Here is a 22,227-nt window from a genome sequence, read left to right on the forward strand (position 1 = left end):
CAAAATTAAAGGTGAAAAAAAAAAGATAAAATCTAAGGAGATTGCTTCCATGGCTAATTGTCACGAGGAAAGTGTCTCTATCTCACGTCGGATAGGAACGGGAGGTCCTGAGCTCTTTATAAGCGGATGTGCTGCACACCCCCATAAGCACGTTTATGGGGAAGAGAGTAATGACCTCGTGACAAGTGGTATTAGAGCAGACTGGACCTCATCTGACTCATGTCAAAGCGAAGCGTCTGGGCCCAGGGGGACCCAAGGTAGGCAGGGTGGCCGACGGCAACGAGGACGTTGTCGGAATCGGGTGAGAGAGAATGTCACGAGGAAAGTGTCTCTATCCAATATCGGACAGGAACGGGAGGTCTTGGGCTCTTTATAAGCAGGTGTGCTGCACACTCTCATAAACGCGTTTATAGGGGAGAGAGTAATGACCCCGTGACATAATGACCAATTGCTTTGTCATAGGTTTGCTTGTCAAATATAGCAATATATAGTTTGGTATGTTTTCACTTGTTACTACCTCCTGTTGGTCATTCCTATCTTCTGCTTGTTCTCTCTCAAAGGATAATGCAGTTGGATACTATCTTTATATTATTGCCTGGACTTTTTATTTCTGGCTTATGGCCATTTATGCTATGACCTTAGGTCAAGAACCTAAGACAGTTATGAATTGTATTACATCCTTAGCATCAAAACTATCCTCGGAGTTGCCTTTCCTTGAAAACTAAACCAACAGATGGCCCCTAGAATGGAAACCTCGGCCTGGTTCAATACTTGGGGTAGAAACTTTGCTTATATATGCCACCTTTCTCAAAACTTGTCTTTTAATCGATGCAGGAATGCTCAGCAAGCCGTCATGCTGTTGCAGCATTAACAGGTCCTCAAGCTCTCCTTGTAGACATGCACAGCCACCCCATCCACTGCATAGCATCAGGTGGTCAGTCCCTAATTTGAAGAAGTTCTTTTTTGCAGAACTGGCGCAGAGTCATCATCGATTTATCTTGTTGACTATATAATCAACACAGGATATCGGCGAGAGCCCGACATGTCCTCGGCATACTCAACTCTTTTCCAACAGCCTTGGTATAGCGCAAAATGCATTCTTCATTTAACGGCTCAATGAGGAGATGGTCTCGTTAAAATTAAAGAGAGAACTGTTAACAGAGCGAATTGGTAAACCCTTTTTTGGTGGGTGTAGATGCATGCGTGCATGTTATTAAGATGTATTGTCTTTCTTGATTTCCATCATAGTTTATTGTGTTATCTTTCCTCATCACAAAAGTTTGCAACTAACTTTCTTTCACAGGTTAACAAGATCACCCTTTTTTTCTCCTTTCTTTTTGTTTTCTTGAATCATGGCTGGCATTTAGGCCTCCTCCAATCCAAACAACTATAAAGAATATAGCACAATATCAAAAGCATAGATGATGGCACTACATCATTTCAAACCTTCTCCTCACAAGAAACATATATATATATATATATATATATATAGAGAGAGAGAGAGAGAGAGAGAGATTGTTAATTGAAAATCAGAGACTCATCCACGATTCCAAGATATTCCGACGATTAATTTTGATCCAGATGAATAGCGAAATCTGTGGAACAGAAAGATAAATAATTTGATGACAGATAAGTTACTGATTAATTCTTCATGTGCGGAATGGAAATGGCAATGCGCCAAATAGAAAACATCATATTACTAAACTGGAGATAGCATCACTTAAAAAAAACCATTTGCATATGATCCATTTGTTCTGTTTCTTACTACAACTTACAAAAATCCTTTCAGATTAGTAACCATTTAAACATCATAAACATTTAGCTTGCCTTTACATATCAAAACTCTTAAAACTGATTGCCATCTTCACAGCATCAAGTTGTCAACCAACTACGCTGCCACAGATCTCTCTAAGGTCTTCTTGATATGATTTGCATTCATGATCCTCTTTCACTCTCTTAGTTACTGACTGCAATTTTGATCACAAGCACGCAATGTTTGTTTACATGGAAAAAACACTATGGCATCTGCTCAACCCTAGATACAACTAGAGCAACAAACCATAAATTAATGCCGAACAAATATCATTTACTACAAAAACTATGCCTACCAATGTCAACACATGTAAAGAGTACTGATATGAGAGCGAGAGAGAGAGAGAGGAGAAAACATTGCACAGCCTTTAAAAATCTATTTTAGCTAACCTTTAGCCATTACCACACAAAGTCATAAAATAATTACCATAGTCTACTGACTCACCACCGTTCCTAAACATGCAACCGCAAGTAAAAATTATCTGCTTCCTCTTCATGAGATTAACCAAGGCCTTCTTGAACCTATTAGCTAGTACCTTAGCTTAAATAGTTTTACACATTTGTAAATGTTACCAACTAAACAAGGCCTAAAATCCTTGATATTCTAAACACCATCATTTTAGGTCTAAAAATCATTTTAAAAAAGAAAATAACTTGACACAAATGAATTCATGCCATTGATCTAGGATTTCTTCCTCTTCTTTTGTTCTTCTTCTTCTTCTTCCTTGGGAAAAAATTCCTTCCCTCTCCATTTTGTTAGTAAAATTTAAAGAAAGTAATACTTTTCACTCAGTTTAAGAAACAGAATTAAACAAATAAGTTAATAAAACAGATACATATTTATAAGACATGCAAAATTTCAAGAAGAATATTCATATATATGGAACCTTCTGCACATAAAAAATTTATAAATATAAAAGTCATCATAACTATAAGATTTTTAACCCTGCCTATTCTTCATACCACTCACATTTACCCCTTCGATCAACCTTTCTGCCAAACAAGAAATTCGCCTTCAAATCAATGAATTAAACTGGGTTTTTCAGTTGTCCTAAATTCTCTGCTATACCAACTTTAATAGAACATACTTAGTTGAATTAACTGAGAAAAACTTACCGCTTTAAACATGAATAACCATGCATCACAGAAATGTCCCTTCAACTCAGTTGACCACCAATCACTCCAATAAGACTTATACTCAGCTGTCAAAGAAAATGCACAAAAATATAGTAAGACTAAGTTACAAGTACAACTAATGCAACAGTAGCAAAACCAAATAAAAAAAAAAACCTTGCCCTTGCATTGCCAACAAAATATTTATTTACTTTATTGCATTGATCATTTATAATTAAAAGTGAACATGTAAAATGGAGGATATTTCCCAAACCAAACAGGCCCTAACAATTCTATTTCTGAACTTATTGCTTCTTTTTCTTCTTTTCCTATTTCAGCTTCTTCTTTTGAAACAAGTATTAATAGGGGGCTATAGAATGATAGCAGTTTAAAGATTCTAGATATAAGCAACAATAACAATTCCATTTCTAAACATACTTGATACTGAACATTAACAAAAGCATGATTTCCCACCCAGAGGCCTCCGCCAAAATACCTTGTCTGAATTCATAAAAATGTCTATTGACTATCTTTCTTACAGTTCCAAGAAAGAAAAGAGAAAAACCTCAGAGATTTCCCTTTGTGAGCAAAAACACCATATATTACAAGGAATCAATTCTCTGCTTGAATGACAAGGACAAGCTGAAGCAGAAGATGTGTGAATCCCTCTTGCATAATTATGCTAAGCATTGTTACAATCTTGGTGAAAGAAAGACAGTGAAAATTGAATTGAAAGTACTTGCTCAATAAAAGGGCAGGCTGTATTGCTTAAAGATAGATAAGCTTTACTCTTCATATAGCAACAAAGAAAATTCTTATAACCTAAACCGTAAGAAAGAATATGACTAAAGACATATATATCATGCGCACTACTCATCCATAAAAATTGAAGACAGTATTTACTTAAGAAAACTAAATAAATCATATACATTTTTCACATGCGACACACGCTTAACTTCACTTGCATGCATAATTTAAATTAGAAAACAAAAAGCAATTCCCTGTGACCTTAATTATCATATGCATGTTAAACCACATAAAACTACGAAACATAAAAAATACCCATTATCAATCAAATGCCATTCCACAAGACTTTTCAAGCTCTCTCTGATAAGTTTGGCATGAAGGAGCATCTTTCCCTTCATCCTTCCTATGGTGGATCGCACACTGCATTTATACCAAGAAAACGAGATCTTTACTTTGAAAAACCTAACCGCTAAAACGTGACAATAGTGGTGGCAACTTTACTCCCAAAAGGAGTTACAACTTGAAAATGTTATCTTTGCCTTATTCTTGTTAATATCTGAAAGTTACAAAGGTATTTTTATTTTCTACCAACTGATAGTACAATTCATTAAACAAATTAAAGAATGAACAAAACAAAATAGTAGTTGACTGGATTTTAACATTCACAGGCATGGAAGACTTGCATATACACACCCACAAAGAAAGAAAAGTACAAACCTCATGTGCAAGCAGACACAAACAGAGATTAAAAATCAACTATAATCAAATATACTTTCTGTTCAATTGACAAATACAAATAAACAGCAAAAGCAAAAAGGGAAAAAAGACATAAACATTAAAACCACCCAACAGTTCAAAGGCCTAGACCAATTTTACAAGGATGGAAAGCTACTTATATGAGAAGTTGTCACTTATTGCACAAGCAATACGAAATTTGCAATACCAGAAACCAGACATATTCATCCAACAGTTTGTTATAAACAATCCTAATAATCTTCCAACCGTTTTAAGCAATGGATTCAAATCCCATATTTAGAGTCAGGAAAGTTAAATGCTAGCAAATCTAAGGTGATTCAACTCAAAAGCATGGCCAATTAAGTTTCCAGGATGATCAAATTCCTGCTAATCCTCAAAGCACAATACATAAACATCTTATTCCAATAATGCATCATGACTCCTTCAGCAATTGCTGAAACTTTGAAAACATAGAAGATGATAAGGCAATGCATGATAGACAAATATTTAACTATAACACTATAATATATGTGAGCCTAAATTTCTAAAACACAACGTTTCTTGAGAACCATATATCTGGTAAGCTTCCACCTAAAGGACATCTTGTTATAAAATAAATCCAAAGTAATAAGCATTTCTAACCATATGAATGAATGAAGGAAACTTCTCTACTCAGCTAAGTTCCATCCTATACTATCTTAAGTTTAGGACCAATCAATGTGCATCCGAACATTTAGCTCATTGGTTGGTATATGATCCCCTGCCTAGAGAGCAAGGTTCGAATCCCCTTCTCCCAATTTGAAAAAAAAGAAAATACCAATCAACGTGAACTGCAAGTTATTTTTCTTTCCTTCTTTCCATAAAACAATCAAGCCAAACCATGCACTTAGTTTTAGGTTTAGACAATTTACTGATTAACTAACAACTTTCACAACTTCCTGGTGAGTAACAGCATATCGGAGACACACTCTGGCTGCAGAAAACTTTACCGATTCAAACTTCTGTACAATCCCTTTAAAGTGTTGAACTTGATGAGCGTCATCCCCTATCCACCCACCAGACCATCAACTATTCAAAGACAAAAATCCTTTCCTAGCAGCAGCATCATATACAGTGCGATCACCTATTCAAGGAAATGCATAAAATATAAGGAAACTACATTGCATGCTGCCTTTCTTTGGAAAATGCATAATATTGTGCTTCCACCCCCCAGTTTAGGAGTTACATTCTTACAAGTTATTTAGAGTTCATCAAAGACTAAAACCAGAAAGAAGTCTGCTATATGCTAATTACAACTTAGTGCTCCTTACTTTCTACGGAAAAATGAAAATCTAACAGGAACAGAAGGCTATTAAATACTAGCATTTTATTCATACAAGAGAAATAGAAGAACCCAAAAATTCTAAACGTGTTAGAGAAGTTGAAAATTCTGGCACATCACTTGAGCAAAACATCATCATAGACTCTGTAGGTTTCCACTATTTATAGTTCCAACAACAGCAAGACATAAAGTCACAAGGTCCTTTGCGATAGTTTCCACCCTTCTTCTCTGTTCCCATCCTTTATCACAAATTTATTTTTTCTCATTATTTTACATCTTCCTATGATATTAGTATAATGAAGAAGCAAAAATTTCAGAAAAGCTCTGTTTGTGAGTGAGAATAGCATAATTCACAAGGATTTCACTTACGCCCTGAATCAGAAGAACCAGACCCTCCTGCATAGTAAACACCATCAAAAAAGAAAAAGAAGGAAGGTAGGCTGAATAGTGTAAAATCAATATGACTCCATTACATATTATATCCGATACACCAGATAATTCTTAAACTATGTAAATGGGCTCCACAGCAAAAAAGAAGGCTGCCTAAATAAAAAAGCTTTTTTTTTTCTTTCCATTGTGAGGTGGGGGCAGAAAGAAGAGGAAGCCATACCAAAGGCTGCTTCTTTTTACGTTTTCAGGGTAGGGGAGGATAAAACAGCCAGGAGAAAAAGCCTTCAACCGGATTTTGAAGATGGTTTTCAATGAAAATCCTCCGTGTTCATGAATTGGTTGGTGAGAATCTTCCAATATCGGGATTCATTTTTATTCTCTCGCCTACGAACAGAAACGTCAATAGCCTTCTTCCAGAACTCAATTGACTGTCCAATTATTTCAATTGAAAACCCAAAACGTCGAATTAAATTATTAGAATTGAGTACTCTGTGGATGTTAAGTCGCCAAACGAACTATTGGGAAAGTACATGCATGAAAACAACGGATAAAAGAAAGGGCTTCCTAACCTCCGCCTCTGCGACCCATGCTTTTCCTGAATGCAGAATCTTGGACACAGATGCTTTGCTAAACAAACTACAAGTTGGGCTAGGTTCCAAATGAAAGTAGGGATATTTTTTATTTGATTTTTATTATACTAAAAATGAAAATTTCACGTCTCTCGACAGCTTTTTGTTCTTCAATGCGTGCTTAGGACCTGATTGGTGATTAGCTAGTTCGTTTGAAGAAAAGCTGCTAATTGAGTAGGCCCAAACACTGTGCTAATCCATTTATGGCAGCCCGATCCCGGTCTTGGGTTTAGAGTAAACAGAAATTTTATACATGTTTTAGTACGAAATGAAGAAACTTCAATGAAGAATTGTGGTTGTGCAAAGGAAGGAAGGAAGGAAGGAAGGAAGGGGCAAATTTTGCACTCTACTACATTAGAAAGTGGAAAGGTTACCATACCAGCTGGTGGGTGCACCATGCTAGAGAAAATTGCCATTTGTTGCTATTAAAGGGAAAGCATGTCTCTTTTCATCTATTGCACAGCATTGTAAAAATGTACATCATGACACATTTATACCATTTCTATATGACCAAAATTAAACATGGTTATCCCATTTAAAACAAAACAAAACAAAAAATTAAAAAGGTTTATACATGGTATATCATCCCCACCTCCAAAGTAGAAGCATGAGGAACGCTTAGTGCATAGGTGGGCGGACGGCTGTTTCTTCTCAAGAACTCATACCCCAAGTTAATTACAAGTTTCTTTATTAGGCTAGATCCTTGCTTCGCTCTAACGTATGAGTGCCCTAGTATGTAAGCTATCCCCGCTTCCCTAGCTTCCATAAGTTCCTGCAGCTCTTCCCTGGCACCAGAGTCTATCTGTGGGCTCTCCGGTACAATAAATCTTACTCTTTTTCTCGCCTTAAGCGCAGGTGGTGACCGTATCTCCTTCAACTCTGATGGTCCAGCCGCCTCTCTGTTGTCTGCATCATCCTCACTCATTTGAATCCCTTCTGTATGGCTAGAACATGTTCCAACCACCGTCATTTTATCATCATCCTTCACCACATCTTCATTAACACTGCCAGGTGCAATGCTTCCTGAGCGTATAAACTCTGCTATGCTGCAAACAAGATCTTTCTCAAACTCCATGTCATCTTTGTGAACATCACGATACCCGTATCGTACAATGCACCTATAGAGCCTGAACTCCCTAGGGCCAATATGACCCACCAGAAACCGCTCTTCAGGTCTAACATGAGGAACTGGGACAGATTTGATGCAAAGAAAGACTAGGACCTGGTGGAAGGCTGGAAGATTAGTGACAAAGCGGGAGAAGATTGCAGGGATTCCAGATACAAGCTCTGTGTGTACAAGTCCAATCCCACGAACCCGTACTATGCCTAGACTAGGACCCAAGCTAAGTAACCAGTTGATGGAGACCTTGTTTTGAACATCAAACTCATACTTTTTCAGTGTGCCATAGTGCCAAACACACATGATTATCAGGAAGATGAATGCAAGAGCAATTGGAACCCAGGCCCCTTCAAGGAACTTGATGAGGGAAGCAGTGAAGTAGAGTGCTTCAATTGTACCAAAAAAGAAAACAAAGCCTATTGCGAAGAACACGCTCTTTTGCCAGCATAACACAATTACCAATGACATTAGGCAAGTTGTAACCAGCATAACAGTTATAACAGCCAAACCTGTTCCACAAGAAAAAAAAAAAGAGTCAAAACAACTAGTAGAAACTCAGACAAAAAGAGGACCCAAGTTCTGTTTCATATTGAGATTCAGATTATCTTTTCAAGGAAAGAAAGATATGAGTTATGAGCCATGGTTTCTTGACGTAAAATAATAAGTGCTGAAACAAGCGACTGACTCTGTACTCTTATATGCCTCAAACACCAATTATTTTGAGCCAAAATTTCAGGCAAATTTTAATTATCTCTATTAGGTAGAAGTGAATCAGTTTTCTTTTTCTCTTTCAGTTTCTTATCTAGGCAATGCTATGATGCCAAATCCAAAGATACAGCTGCACATGGAGAAAATCCTGTCTACATAACACAAGTATATATGCACATAACTATTATAATTTCTTAGCACTTTTGGGGTTAGTGGAGTTTGGATGGTGATTAGGCTTTTAACCCTGGCAGTCTGAAAAATAGATAACTACTTATCAGAGAACCATTTACAGCTCCAGCATATGTTTCTTAGATAAATAAAAACGTTTAGTAGTGCCAAGCAAAGAACAGGTGTGAGAAGTTTCCTGAACTGGATCATTCACAAGCCAAAACACAATTTTGTATACAGAAGGAAATAATTAATCTGTTCCTTTTTAATGGAAAATACAATTAATCTATTGGGAATGAAGCTAATATATCAGAACCCTTGATCCCTCATAGTGATCAAATCTCTCTTTCATCTAAACCAAGATCAATACTTAGAAAAAACAAGCTCCTACAAAATGCAATCTACAACTTGATAGTCATACTATAACAATACCATATGTTTTGTCAGTTTTCACGTATAAAAGCCCGGTTCAGGCTAGAGTATGAAACTAAGATGCAAGATGCTCCCAAGACCCAAATTATACAGCCAATTGAACACATTTCTGCTAAGAGTTGTAAGAACAATACAAGTTAATATGGGAGCATTATCATACCCGATGCATTGCCCATGCGCTTTGTGTCTCTAAAGCCAACAGTAACTGCCAAGCATAATATCATGAGGAGCCAGTTAATCTCTGGAATGTAGATCTGACCATGGATTTTGGATGATGTGTGGACTATTTTGACTCTTGGGAAGCAAGCAAGAGCAGAACACTGTTTGATGATTGAGAACGTTCCAGTTATGATAGCTTGGCTTCCCACTACTGCAGCAAGTATGGCTATAACCAGAACAGGCCATCTTAACTTCTCTGAAGAATAACATTTGGATACTTCCAGTTAGCTGAAAACTCACCTATTATCCAAATCTTAGAGTCTTCAAGGAGTACAACTCAAGGTACCTACCTGGTACAGATACATAAAATCCAATTCGGTAATCACTTTCGATAATATGATGCCGAGATAGATAGGCAGCTTGCCCCATGTATGCAAGAACCAAGGATGGATAAACCAAAGAGGTAAAAGCAATCTGCAGAAATGGGAATTCCCATCAGATAAAAGCTGTTATTCACAGCAAAATTCAATGCTGAAAACAAGAGGGCGTGCATGAAACTGTCAAAAGAAGTTCTCTTGTGTGACAGTAAATGTTTCCCAAGTCCAAAATTTTACCAAAAAGCACTCAATTACTAAGAATATAGTAATTTGCACTTAAGAGTGGTCAGTTGCAAGCTAGCAAATGCATGCACGTGTTTCCTAGAAGATATATGGTTTTCTCTTGAATGGTCAAAACCACACCACAAAGTAAAAGGAATAAAGATGGCTCTGTCAACTGAAATCATAATTCGGCAGTTCAAACAACTTGTAACTACAAATTTGTTCAAAATTCCATCAGACATAATTGTCAGCTCTTCTCACCAACACAACTCCAACCATACCGACTTAGTTTAAAAAATAAATTCTAAACTGTCAATTAACCTTTCAAAAATATATACCTTTATTGACGATTGTGAAAAATGTCCAAGATCAGCAAACATAGCTTCTGAGCCTGAAAATTGAAAATGTAAATCAACTTAACAATCAACCTCTTTATTTTAAATGGCAGAAGAAAGACAATTATATCATCTGATATGCTCGCAGTCAAACACGCTTACCAGTTATACACAATAAAATACCGCCCAGGGACATCCAACCTCCTCTCTGTGTTTTCCTCAAAAATTTGTACATGTAATATGGAGAGAGTGCTTGATACACATGAGGATTCCAGTGAATGATATTATATAACCCAATGGCACTGATGCAAAGAAGCCATATTAGAACCACAGGTGCAAACAAAAACCCAACCCTGTGTGTGCCATAATGTTGAAGGGCGAACAAGCCTATCAGTATGATGCATGCAACTGGAACCTCTACATCTGCAAAAATTGTTGAACCTTTTATAAGAGGCAGTATAATGCTAGATGAATGACATATCAAAAGAAGAAGATGGCATAATGACTCATGGCATCAAATAAAGAATAACTCAAATGGAAGTCAAGCACTTAAGAGTAAAATAAAGTTAGTAATCATGGTCAAAACTTCTCCTAAGGCCAACTTCCCAAAACATTTCAATGTGGCCTTAAGTTTTTATGCTAAGATTGAAAAGAGTGATGGTCACTCGTTTACCAATAGAAGCATCAACACTGACAACTTCAAAGATAACATATTTTAGTTTGAAATTATAACTTTATCTCACTTAACACATGAGACCAAAGCTGCAGCAGCATTATGAGTCATGCTAATGGTCATAGGAGTATAGTAATAGCTTATCTGAAGTGCAATTAATATACTATGGCCAAGAAAAGTCTACAATTAATAAACATTAGTTCCAGCAACTAAAACCACACTGCAAATAGCATGAGTTCATCTTTTAGTATCAAACCTGAAACCAGGGTCACAGCATCAAATGAGTTCAAATTGTACAAGCTTCATACAAGTTGGCTTATTTGAAAACTTGAATCATTAAGTAAGTCGTTTCTTTATGGAACCGTAACTTATGAAGTAACAACAGTTTAAGGAACCGGATGCCTTGCAACTCCTAACAACTGAATATTGACAGGTAAAACATGCTTAGACATCCAGTATTCCAAGAAGGGCCAGTAGTTTGATCTAAACTGAAAGTTTCATCTGAAAGCAGTGTAGGCAAGTGGAAATATCACTACAGAAATTCAATCTACTAGATTGAGCAGACTATGCAACCTTACGTGCCCCAGTTTAGCATGTTGATTGATTAGTCTAACCAACTTGAGGTGACAAGTAAAACCATGGGTTCCACAACACAGTACTTAGTTTTGGGGTACGGCTTATGATGGACCAAGATTGGGAACTACAGATAATTGAGTTTGTCGATATAATGTACCATATCATTAGGTTGTTGAAGAATCCAAGGCCAACAGAGAAATAATGCAAACTTGGAAAAGCCTAGACAACCATCCTAAAATTGGAGAAATACTGAAGTAATCAAAAGGAACAATAATTTCACTTTATGATGAAATCCAGGAACTTACTTAACAGGGATTTGCATCATAGACTATTTATCTAAAAAAAGTACTGGAAAACTTTGCCCAAGAGCGCTAAACTACCGGAGCAAGGGTTTTACAATTTAACAATGATTTGTCTTTTCTGGTTGTCATCGAGAAGAAATTTAGGAGCTAAAGTTAAGTACAGCCAAACTAGGAGTGTAAGGGGGAAGGATCTTACATTTGTGATGCTCTTTTGACATCGAAAGCTCAAGCCCTGACACCGCAGAGAAAACTGCACGCACAACCTAAACAATCAATCAATCCAGTTCGTGACACAACTACCAGAAGAAATCAGGGGGAAAAGGCCCATAATTACCTGAAATAGCTGGTGTGAGAATACCGTCACCAATCACCATACAGGTCCCAATCAGGGCAAGAACAAGCAAGAACCTTTGCAACACCCTATGCTTCTCCAAAGTGGATTTCAAACTTGAACCAAAAGTTGATTTTGGTGCCACACCAATACTATCCTTCTTGTACTCAATTAATTCTTCGTCTGCCAATTGGCAATTGGGCAGTGAGTTGACTCGGGCGTGTCGACAGAGCAATGAATACAAGGCAAAAGTCCCTCCTTCACCATTATCATCAGCTCTAAGCACTATAAACACATATTTGAGCAAAGGCACCAACGTGAGAGTCCAGAAAACAAAAGATAAAACACCATAGATTTCTTCATTTGTCTCAGAGTGTTGAATATCTTCGGCAAATGTGCTTTTGTAAACATATAAAGGAGAAGTGCTTAAATCCCCATAGACAACTCCAAGGCTTTGGTATGCCAAAGTCAATACTGTTCTCCATGATTCCTTCTAAAACAACATAAAAAGAAAAAAAAAACCAACATCCCAATTAGAATCCTGAAATCAATGTCACTCTTTTAGATAAAAAGGCCAGGTTTTTTTTGATCATTCAACATTTGCTTTCAAAACTTAAAACTTTATCATTAAAAACTGAGATGGGTTGCTGTAAAAAATGGGTAACGAATACAAATTTTCTAAACGAAGCCATCTTACCTTAACATAGTTTCGGTAAACGCCAGTCTCCAGATCCATGACTGAAGAAATTCAATTCAAGGAATGCCCATTAATTTGCTAAAGAAGCCTCCCCAAGTATACACACACAGGGATACAGACAGGCAAAGCAAAAAATTGTATTAAAATAATAATAGTAGTATGGTAATAACAAGCCTAGAGCTGTCTTCTTTTCAAGTGACACAATCGTTTGTACGTAGACAGCAGTTGAACAATCATCAGTGGAGACACCAGCAAGAACAAACACCAAAACCCAAAAGGCAGAAGTAAGTAATAACCCTTAATAAAACTTGTGGTAATCACAAACCATGAAAAACAAGGAGAATTGGTATGGATTCTTTTGCGTGTGAGGAAGTTTTTGGAGAGAGAAAAGAAAGTTTGGTTTTTTTGGAGAGAGAGACTGTTGTTTGTTTTGTAGTTAGTGGGGGAGTTTTTGGATTTTGTTTTATTAATAGTACCTACTAATTAAATACATTAAAGAGAGAGAGAGAGAAAGAGATTTATATATGTGTAAGTAGGCAACGTGCTCTGCAAATTAGCAGGCAGTGCCAGGGGTGGCGTCTAATGCTTTGTTTATGGGTTTTTCTCACTGGCTCTGGCGAAAATGAGCGGTCTAGCGCTAGAAACTCTGCTGAACTGAAAGCTGCTTCAACACTAGTTTTCACAAGTTTCACTAATCACACAATCTGTCCCTTCATTCTTTAAGAACAAATACCAGCAAAATTCGTACTACTAACAATTGATGTGCCTTCACCATGAAAAACAATACTCCCAAAGTAATTAATAGCAAAGAGCAGTTCTTCAAATTTTTAAACTTCCAAATGAACTTTTATGAATTTACTTTACTAATCATATGCTAATTTGTTGACTTATATGGCTTGTTTAAGAATTTCTTTTAATTAGGTACTAATTTCATATACATATTATATTTGGATTATTGAGAATAATTCATACGTGTTTAAGAGTTACTTCATCATAATTGTCATATCCACTTATACCTAACATCATACGTTTTTTGGAACAATAATCAGATTTTCCTTAAAGTTGGGTTTCTTAAGGCATTATGATCACCTAATCTCTATCCCTTAAAGAACAACAACTTGCCACGAAAGTTCTTAAAATGAGATGGTAAAAGATTCAAAGCATGCATGGAATGCCTTTAAAAGCTTATACCATTTCTTTTTTAAATGTATATACAAAAAGGAAGAATTGGTGGGCTTAACAAAGAATTTAAAAGCAATGAAGAATTGTGGTTGTCATAATAAGAGAAAAAGAGGAAAGCAAAAGGAAAGGAGGATACCAACCCCTTTGATAAGAGGGTTGTCGGCTCATATAATTAAAGCTTTATATAAAGTGAAAATAATAGAGAGAGCATAGCAGTTATCATCTGGGGCTGATTATTAGTCAAACCTATGCTTTGATTTTCCATGTAGTTGACTCCTCTACCTCTTATTGGCTAATACAGCTGTTGCCATCAAAAATTGCATAGTTAATTAAGAATTTAAACAACATTTTGAAATATATATATATATATATATGTACATATTTCTTGAAGCTTGACATAAAACAGGTTGCCCATGTTTTCCTCATTTCTTTTGTCTCTTTACTGAAATGGAATCTTGAAGGGGAATGGTAGAATCCTTCCAAGTCTGGAATTGGTAAAGTTTTAATTATTTTTAAAGAGAAAAAAAAAAGAAATAGCAAAAGTGTCTTTCATTTGAGTACTATTTCATGGATGTTTGATTAGAAGTTTATATCTTTTCCATCATTGACATAATGCACCAAATCAACTGTGTGCTTTGCTTGTCAATTGATTTATTCATATGTGCCCAAAGATAACAAGAGGGGAATGGGAAAGATTGTTTAATAAACTAATAAAATCTTTTTTTTAAAAAAAAATTCATATATAATTTAAAAAATACATATATTTATCATTAATTTAAAAGTTCGATATATTTTTTACGACACACATTTTTTATTATAATAACAACTTAAAATTTGATTAGTTGCTTGCATAAACAACATTGAATCCTGATATAAGTTGAATTCTACCAGAAATCTGAAGAAATATTTCTCAACCTTAGGGGAAGCTAAATGCCAATAACATGCCGAAGAAGATTCTAATTCATGTCTATCTAGTCAACATAACCCTTTCCCCAAGATTCCAATTATTTTATAATTCTTTCTCTTCAAGTTAAACTTCTTTATAACGATTTAATTTGCTAGATAAACTTGTTAAAACTCTATTTAAGCACCATTTTTGCCATTTCTTTTGTCTTTTTTATAGATTTTGTTCTATAATATAAGGAAATAAAAAAACTATATTATATAAAATTATTAAATGGCCAAATATGTATAATCTATTCTTATATATATATGGAGTAATATCCTATTTAATCAATGTACTTTAAGAAAATATCTAAAGTGGTGAATGCACTAAACAAAATTCAATATTGGATAGGTAATAATAAATATTTAATATATGGTGCTTGTATTAATTTTAATTTTGTACATCAATCTACTTGTTTTATAAAATTATTAACAAAATCTACTAACATAATATAAGATCAATTGAAATGTGACATGTAAAATTAAAATTGTGATGTCACATGTTGGTACCATTTCAATTTGGATACGTAAATGTCACGTCACTGTCAAGTGTTATAAAATTATCGATAAACTTATGAGTGAGCATTTGGGTGGGTTTGATAGGTTCGGTTTTATAATTTTGAAAATATCAAATTTTCATAAAAATTAATCGAAATCGGTCAAATTATAACACAATTAAAAAAATTGTAATCGATGTATCTTACAGATTATTTCGATTTGAATATGAGGTATTTTTAATATATTTTAAAAATATTGATATATATAATATATTTTTGAGGTATATTTAAAAATATTAATAATATAATATATAAAAATATATTTAAAATCTATATCATATAATGGTTGGTTTAATTATAAATTTTAAACATTGAAAACTATGGAAATAATTAATTTTGTTAGATATCCGTAATGAAATTATATAGAAATGATATATAAATAAAATTTACTTTTTTAAAAAAAATTGATTAAATTATCTTTTTAATTGATTAATATCGAAAAAAGTGAAGTTGTTATGAAATAATCAAATTTAATAAGTTTCGATTAATTATTTTGATTTGAATCGATTAATGCTCAATCATGTATAAATCTATTGCAAAAACTTTATTAGCGTAAGGTAGAAAGGAAAAAAATAAAAAAAAATTAAAAGACCTTAATAAACTCAACTCGAGAACCCGAAACTTAATCCAAACTTGTTTCCTTTGTCCTTAGAAACTAACAAAACTAAAAAAGGTGAGAGATGTGGTCTGAGATTAGGAAAAAGAATTGAAATATGGGGGTGTAAGAAAGTGAAGGAAAAGACTTGTAAGCCAAAAAAAAAGTAGAGATTATGGAATTTGAGTGGGTTTTGAGATTTCTATCAAAAGACTTGAAAGTTTTCGTAATAGTTACTGTGTTTTTCATATGTGGCAACAATGTGGTATCCACGTATCCAACTTAAAATGATTTTAAATATGGACATGACATGTTATGTAGTGTGTTACATTCTAATGAATCATCTATTATGTATGTAGAATTAATATATATAAAGTTGGAATGACCAATATGTGTGGATACCATGAATATGTACAGAAGAATGACATTGGTAATTATAAGGTCAATTATTGGGTCTCATGAAAAAGCAAATGCAATTTGGATAAGCAGGCACCATATACAATTTTACCTTATGCTCGACTGAATATTGAGGATGATGAGTGAACTAGACAGTAGACACTGACCCCCTTGAAAGTTGCTCCTTAGCTCCCTAAGCCGATAACAATATCTATGCCAAGAGATTCATATATCTCTCTTTCTGACCAGCCCTTAACACATTTTTTAAATCTTTCTCATTAATTTTATTATATCATTTTATTTCTCCAATATCTCTAACTTTAACAAATTAATTAAAGATCAAATGTTTCTTGCCCACCCTTAAATAAGATGACAAGCAAAGTCACTTTCTATTCTCCGATGCCAAAGTCTTTATTTAATTAACTTGATCAAAACCCCAACCCATGCGCTGCACAAGGGAGAGGAAAAGAAGCCTCAGGAAAAATCAAAAACAACAAAAAACCATCTCTTTCTTTTGGTACAAGACAATAACTCTGAGAGAGATAAAGATTATATATATATATATATATCTCCCTTTGGTAAATGCTAATACATATATATACACTAGAGAGACTTCCCATTCTTGATTCCTATATATGATCCAGTGCTTCTTCTCCACACACTGCTGTTCCACGTGGCACACGCATATATGCACGTCACTATATATAGCTTCAACTACTTTAAATTTTTTTCTTTTCATTTGATAGAACCCTAGCTTCAATTGCTTCAAATAAAACAAATTTTGAACCATATCATAGTTCGGGTTTTCACATTTAAGACAAGTGTATTACTTGCATATGAAGTATGCAAAAGTAACTTTATAATCCAAAAGTAATGTCACGAAGGCATAACTCGGGAAAGCAAAAGAAATAGTAGCAATTCTCTTTCCCCTTATTCAAAAAGAAAAGGGATTAAAAGGTGCATCGAGATTTCTATTTTTCATTTTATTTCCATGACTTATGCTCTTGCTTTGAATTCTAGGTTGGTTTGATATTTTATGTTGGGAAAAAGGTGTGTATATGTCTAATTTTTCTTTGCAAAAGGTGGTAGATATAATTAAGATATATATATGGCCAATAAAGATGCATGCATGCATTCATTTCCTGAAGGTGAAAAAAAGGCAATGTGAAGATCGCATCGTCCACATCCAATTGCTTATAAAAATGAAAGGAAAAGAGACAAAAAAGGAGTAGGATCTTATATATAATCTGACTTCCAAGAGTGTGAAATTTAATAATAATCTTTTCCTTGCAAGTAAAGTAGCTCTTTTGGGTGTACATACATGGAGATTCTATATTATTTGCCTCTAATAGCGAGAGGGCAATCTCCTAATTACATTAATAGTTTCTTGGGTCTATGATATGTGCTTGAATATTGTTACTTAAATGTTTCAAAATTACTAGTACTACTATCATATATATTTATAAAAAATTGTAGCACTCATGAGAATAGTGATCTCAAGAAGGGATTTATTTGTGTTGATATTGTTGCACATGATTGTACGAGGATTCATAAGTTTACATGTGAATTTTCGCCTTCTTGATCAAAGTAGAGAAGAATCCATCTAACTCTGTACTTGGCATAAAATTTCCTTAGGGGCATGAGTCTGCCGAAATATGTTGTACCTGGTCTCCATGTTCCATGCATCTTTGTGCATGAACCTCAAGTTGTCTTCTTTTCTTTTCTTGTTTATTTTCTTGTAGCCATGATTGATTATATATACTTTATAATTATAGAAAGTTCTTTTGGTAGGAAGAGAGGACATGTTGTAATGAATGAACCGAAATGGGCTAGAGGCAACAGAAAGGAAGACTAGAGTAGTCCTTGAAGTGTAAGTGCTTTGGTGGCAAGTGGTGAGGGATAAGAAAAAGTGAAGGAAACAAAAGATTACGGCGAATGGGAAAGGATGAATAGAAAGAATATTTGGGGAAGTCATGAGAGAGCTTTTAAGACAATCTTTGTTGGGTTTCTAATGATTTTTCCTTATTTCCCAACCTCTAAGGCTCTCGTATTTGTACTAATCAGGAGCACCTTCTTAGGAATAGTTGGCAGAACATGTTCAATTATGGGAGAGCATGCTTATCATGGAAAAGTAGTTAAAAAATGATTTATGGGATATTAAGAAAATAGCAATGTAGCTGAATAGTGGGTGCAAGTTTTGGGTAATAGAATAGTGACATTTGATAGTGTGTCACGTTTATTTATAAGGAAAAAAGAAAGAAAAAAGGGGTAAAGCACATGTACTTCAAGGAAAGGTCAAGAGGAAGATCTCTTAACGATCTCCATATCTGAACCACCAAACCAAACTCTTTAGAACATCCTAAATGTGAAGGTAACTTATGAATCTTATCACTCGTTTTGAGTTACTTTTACTTCTCTTAATAAATAGCCGTTCAATGCTTGTTCTTGGGTGTTTTTGCCATTGGAAAGCCCTTGGGTGTTTTTGTACTTGGAACACTCTTAGGCATTTTTGCACTTTGAACACCTTTAAGTGATTTTGTGCTTGGAACCACCTTGGATGTTTTTGCATTTAGAATGCTCTTGGGTGCTTCCACACTTGGAATACCTTGGGGTGCTTTTGCACTTAGAACACCTTCTGGCGTTTTTGCACTTGGAACACTTTTGAGCATTTCTACTCTTGGAATGCCCTTGGACGTTTATGCATTTAGAACACCCTTGGGCGTTTCCACTCCTAGAACGACCTTGGGTGTTTCCGCGCTTGAAATGCTCTTAGGAGCTTTCACCCTTAGAATACCCCTAGATGCTTTCTCGCTTGTAATGCTTTTGGGTGCTTCAGTACTTGGAAAGTCCCTAGGTGTTTTTGCATTTGGAACACTTTTGGGCTCTTTTGCACTAGGAATACCTTTGGATGATTCCCTACTTGGAACACCATTAGGCGTTTTCGCACTTAGAACAACCCTAGGCGTTTCAGTATTTAGAACACCTTTAGGCGTTTTTACGCTTAAAACACCTTGATGTACTTTAAAAATAATAGTTGGCCAAAATTGGGCATCTACATTTAGCTTTTTGTATAAAAATTCTTATAAAGAGTTTCATGCATAAAATAAGGAGATGTACATAGTAATACTTTCTTTTTTAAGGTTTTTCTAAATACTACTCACAATACTTCTTCTTCTCCGAGATGTGTTCCAATACAACTCGCAATGCTTCTTCTTTTAAGTGTTCTAAATATAACTTGCAATGTTTCTCTTAGATGTGCTTTGAATACAACTCGCAATGCTTTTTATTTTCATGTGTTGTATTTTCCAGTGATATGTTATAGACTCAATGCTTTTAACACTCATTTGGAAAACTTTCATGGCATTTTAGTTTGGCTATAAAACTCGAAACTTTTGAAGCATATAGATGGCTTTAGTGAGAGATTGGAAGATGGAGTTGCGAATAAGATTTGACAACCTTTCCAATTTTGAGAAGAATAGATCTTCCTTAACTTTGAACTTCTTGTTCTTGTTTTTTTTGTAGACTAGTTTTCTTAGTAAACACTTATTTTGCTTTTTCCATGATTTTATTTCTTCACTTATAAACTGAGATACTTTGTTCCATATTTTACTCTTTGCAAACATATGAATGTTTTACATGTATCATTGTGTGCGGCTAAGAAGGGATTCTCAACTTCACATTAATGAGAATAATCCTCAACTTAGTATGAAGGAGAATAACACATCCTTTATATGAGCATAAAGCTGTGACCTATTTGTGAATAACAAGTTATGGCCAAGAAGTGAGTGATAAAGTTTGCAGCCAATAACACAATATTATTATAGCTAAATTATGAGCATTAAAGCTTATGACTGAAATATGAGTGATAAATTATTTGGTCAAAGAATGAGCAATAAAGCTTGATCAAATGGAACAATAATGTTAGAACCAAAGCAAAAGTGATCAAGCTTGCGATTGAAATATAAGTGATGAATTATATGGTCAAAAAAAGAGCGATAAAGCTTGTGACCAAGTGCAACAATAACATTACAGCTAAAGTAAAAGAGATAAAGCTTGCAGTTGAAAAATGACTTTTCTCTTTTGCAAATATCAAATTGTGAATATATGAAATAATTAATAGTAGAAATCATAGACATATCATGGATGAGTCAAAAACAAGTTATTTGAGATCATGTTGTTTCCAACCATTATTTCTCTCGATTGCACTTTCTTATAAAATATTTTATGCAAATCTCTACATTCAGTAAGTGAATGACCAACTGTATGGTGATAGTCCCAATATCTTAGATTGGACTTTTCTTTTATTGTTGGTAGTTGTGAAACATAAGGTAAGTTCACTTGTCCATTTTTTATCCATTCATGGAGAAGCGTTCTCACTTTAGCTAGTGAGATTGAGAATGGTGGTGGAGAATCAATCTCATCTTTTTGTCTTTTTTTTTAGATTGTTTCTTTTAGGACGTAGAGAAGGTCAATGGTTTCTTCTTTCTCTACCTTTTCCTTGAATCGCATTTACTGTTGGGGTAATTTTCCTCTCAAAATGACTAACTCCGTGCTACCTAAGAATCATATTGTTGGTTCGTCGTGCAGCTTCGACTAAGATGGCAAAAGTATGAAACGGTAAGTTTTCCAAATGTACTTTATATTCATCAAACATATCTTGGATGTAGACTTTGATTAGCTTTTTGTTATCATGGGAATCTTGCATGTCCATCATCCTTTCTTTAAAGCATTGAATGTACTTAATAAGATCCTCTTTTACATTATGATGTTCTCTCCCTAAGTTAATAAGGGTCATATTCTCTTGAGTAGAAAAAAACTTTTCCTCAAACATCATATATATCTGGTTTCAAGAGTCAATTGAGCTAGGAATGAGATTAATGTACCTAGTATAAACTTTCTCAGTAAGGGACTTAGAGAACTCTTTTAGTTTTAAATCCTTGTCCAAGCCTATGACACCCAAGGTTTCTACAAACTTCATGATATATTCTTGAGCATCACCAGTCTTGCCATTAAATTGTTTGAACTTCAGGCTGGTGTAATCCTTGGGGTATGGCTTAGCAACTATTTTAGCAGGATAAGATAGTTTCAGGTCAAACTTTGAGAAGTTAAGATTGTTGTTCTTGTGGTCGAGCATTTTCTCCAACTCTTCCTTTGTGATAAGACTTTAAGCGCTAGTGGAAGGAGTTATTGTAATAGAATTACCTACAATAGAGGGATAGGTGGTATTAAGTCGTGGGTCTATTGTGCTCTTTCTATTTCCTCTATTTCCATTATTGTTGACCATGTTAGCAACATTTTCTATTGATATAGGTGGAGGTTGAAAGGTTGTGGCGATTGAGGATGCAAACTAGGTGATGGTCTCCATCATCTACTTGTTGTTTTCGTCCAATACTTGCATCATTTCTTGGGAAGCTTGGAGCATTTTCATGAGCTTCTAGACATAGGTGGGAATGGCCATTTCTTGGTAGTCGGGAGAACTCTCCATATTTTTTAATATAAATTTTTGGCTAATTTTTCAATTACTGTAATCACTTCTGTCTAATGGAGTCGTTAAAATGTAGAAGGTTCTTTTGGTAAGAAAAGAGAACGTATTGTAATGAGTGAATCGAAATGCGCTAAAGGCGACAAAGAGAAAGACTAGAGCAGTCTTTGAAGCGTAAATGCTTTGGTGGCAGGTGGTGATGGATAAGAAAAAGTGAAGAAAA

The 22,227-nt window shown here is 34.8% G+C and overlaps 1 protein-coding gene across 16 annotated transcripts; it reads right to left on the reverse strand.

Annotated features, from left to right (window-relative positions):
- Positions 1-1,720: 1,720 nt before the first annotated feature.
- Positions 1,721-13,525, reverse strand: KUP6 (K+ uptake permease 6). Of its 16 annotated transcripts, none has more exons than XM_089784707.1 (13): positions 12,848-13,525; positions 12,154-12,643; positions 12,016-12,069; positions 10,431-10,691; positions 10,272-10,324; positions 9,685-9,808; positions 9,336-9,590; positions 6,688-8,376; positions 6,339-6,546; positions 5,397-5,530; positions 3,988-4,092; positions 2,929-3,014; positions 1,721-1,967 (listed from the first exon to the last, which is right to left on the reverse strand). In XM_089784707.1, exons 1-8 carry the CDS (start codon positions 12,884-12,886, stop codon positions 7,316-7,318), a joined length of 2,337 nt encoding a protein of 778 aa, XP_089640833.1. In that variant the 5' UTR covers positions 12,887-13,525; the 3' UTR covers positions 1,721-1,967; positions 2,929-3,014; positions 3,988-4,092; positions 5,397-5,530; positions 6,339-6,546; positions 6,688-7,315. The 16 variants fall into 16 exon arrangements, with proteins under 16 accessions (XP_089640833.1, XP_089640826.1, XP_089640823.1 ...); XM_089784700.1 differs by adding an exon at positions 3,491-3,567 and having other exon boundaries at positions 1,721-3,014; XM_089784697.1 differs by adding an exon at positions 3,491-3,593 and having other exon boundaries at positions 1,721-3,014.
- Positions 13,526-22,227: the final 8,702 nt, after the last annotated feature.

The sequence above is a fragment of the Theobroma umbraticum genome, unplaced genomic scaffold, assembly GCF_002168275.2.
Source record: "Theobroma umbraticum cultivar Fairchild unplaced genomic scaffold, ASM216827v3 scaffold_20.0, whole genome shotgun sequence".
In the NCBI taxonomy this organism is placed as follows: Eukaryota; Viridiplantae; Streptophyta; class Magnoliopsida; order Malvales; family Malvaceae; genus Theobroma; species Theobroma umbraticum.

Coding starts and splice junctions, on each gene's coding strand:
- KUP6 (XM_021437846.2), bottom strand. CDS start 12,886: ATGGATCTGGAGACTGGCGTTTACCGAAACTATGTTAAG. Junction 10,325..10,430: donor TATTTTATTGTGTATAACTG/GTAAGCGTGTTT, acceptor TTCAATTTTCAG/GCTCAGAAGCTATGTTTGCT. Junction 8,377..9,335: donor GCGCATGGGCAATGCATCGG/GTATGATAATGC, acceptor CTTGTGGAACAG/GTTTGGCTGTTATAACTGTT.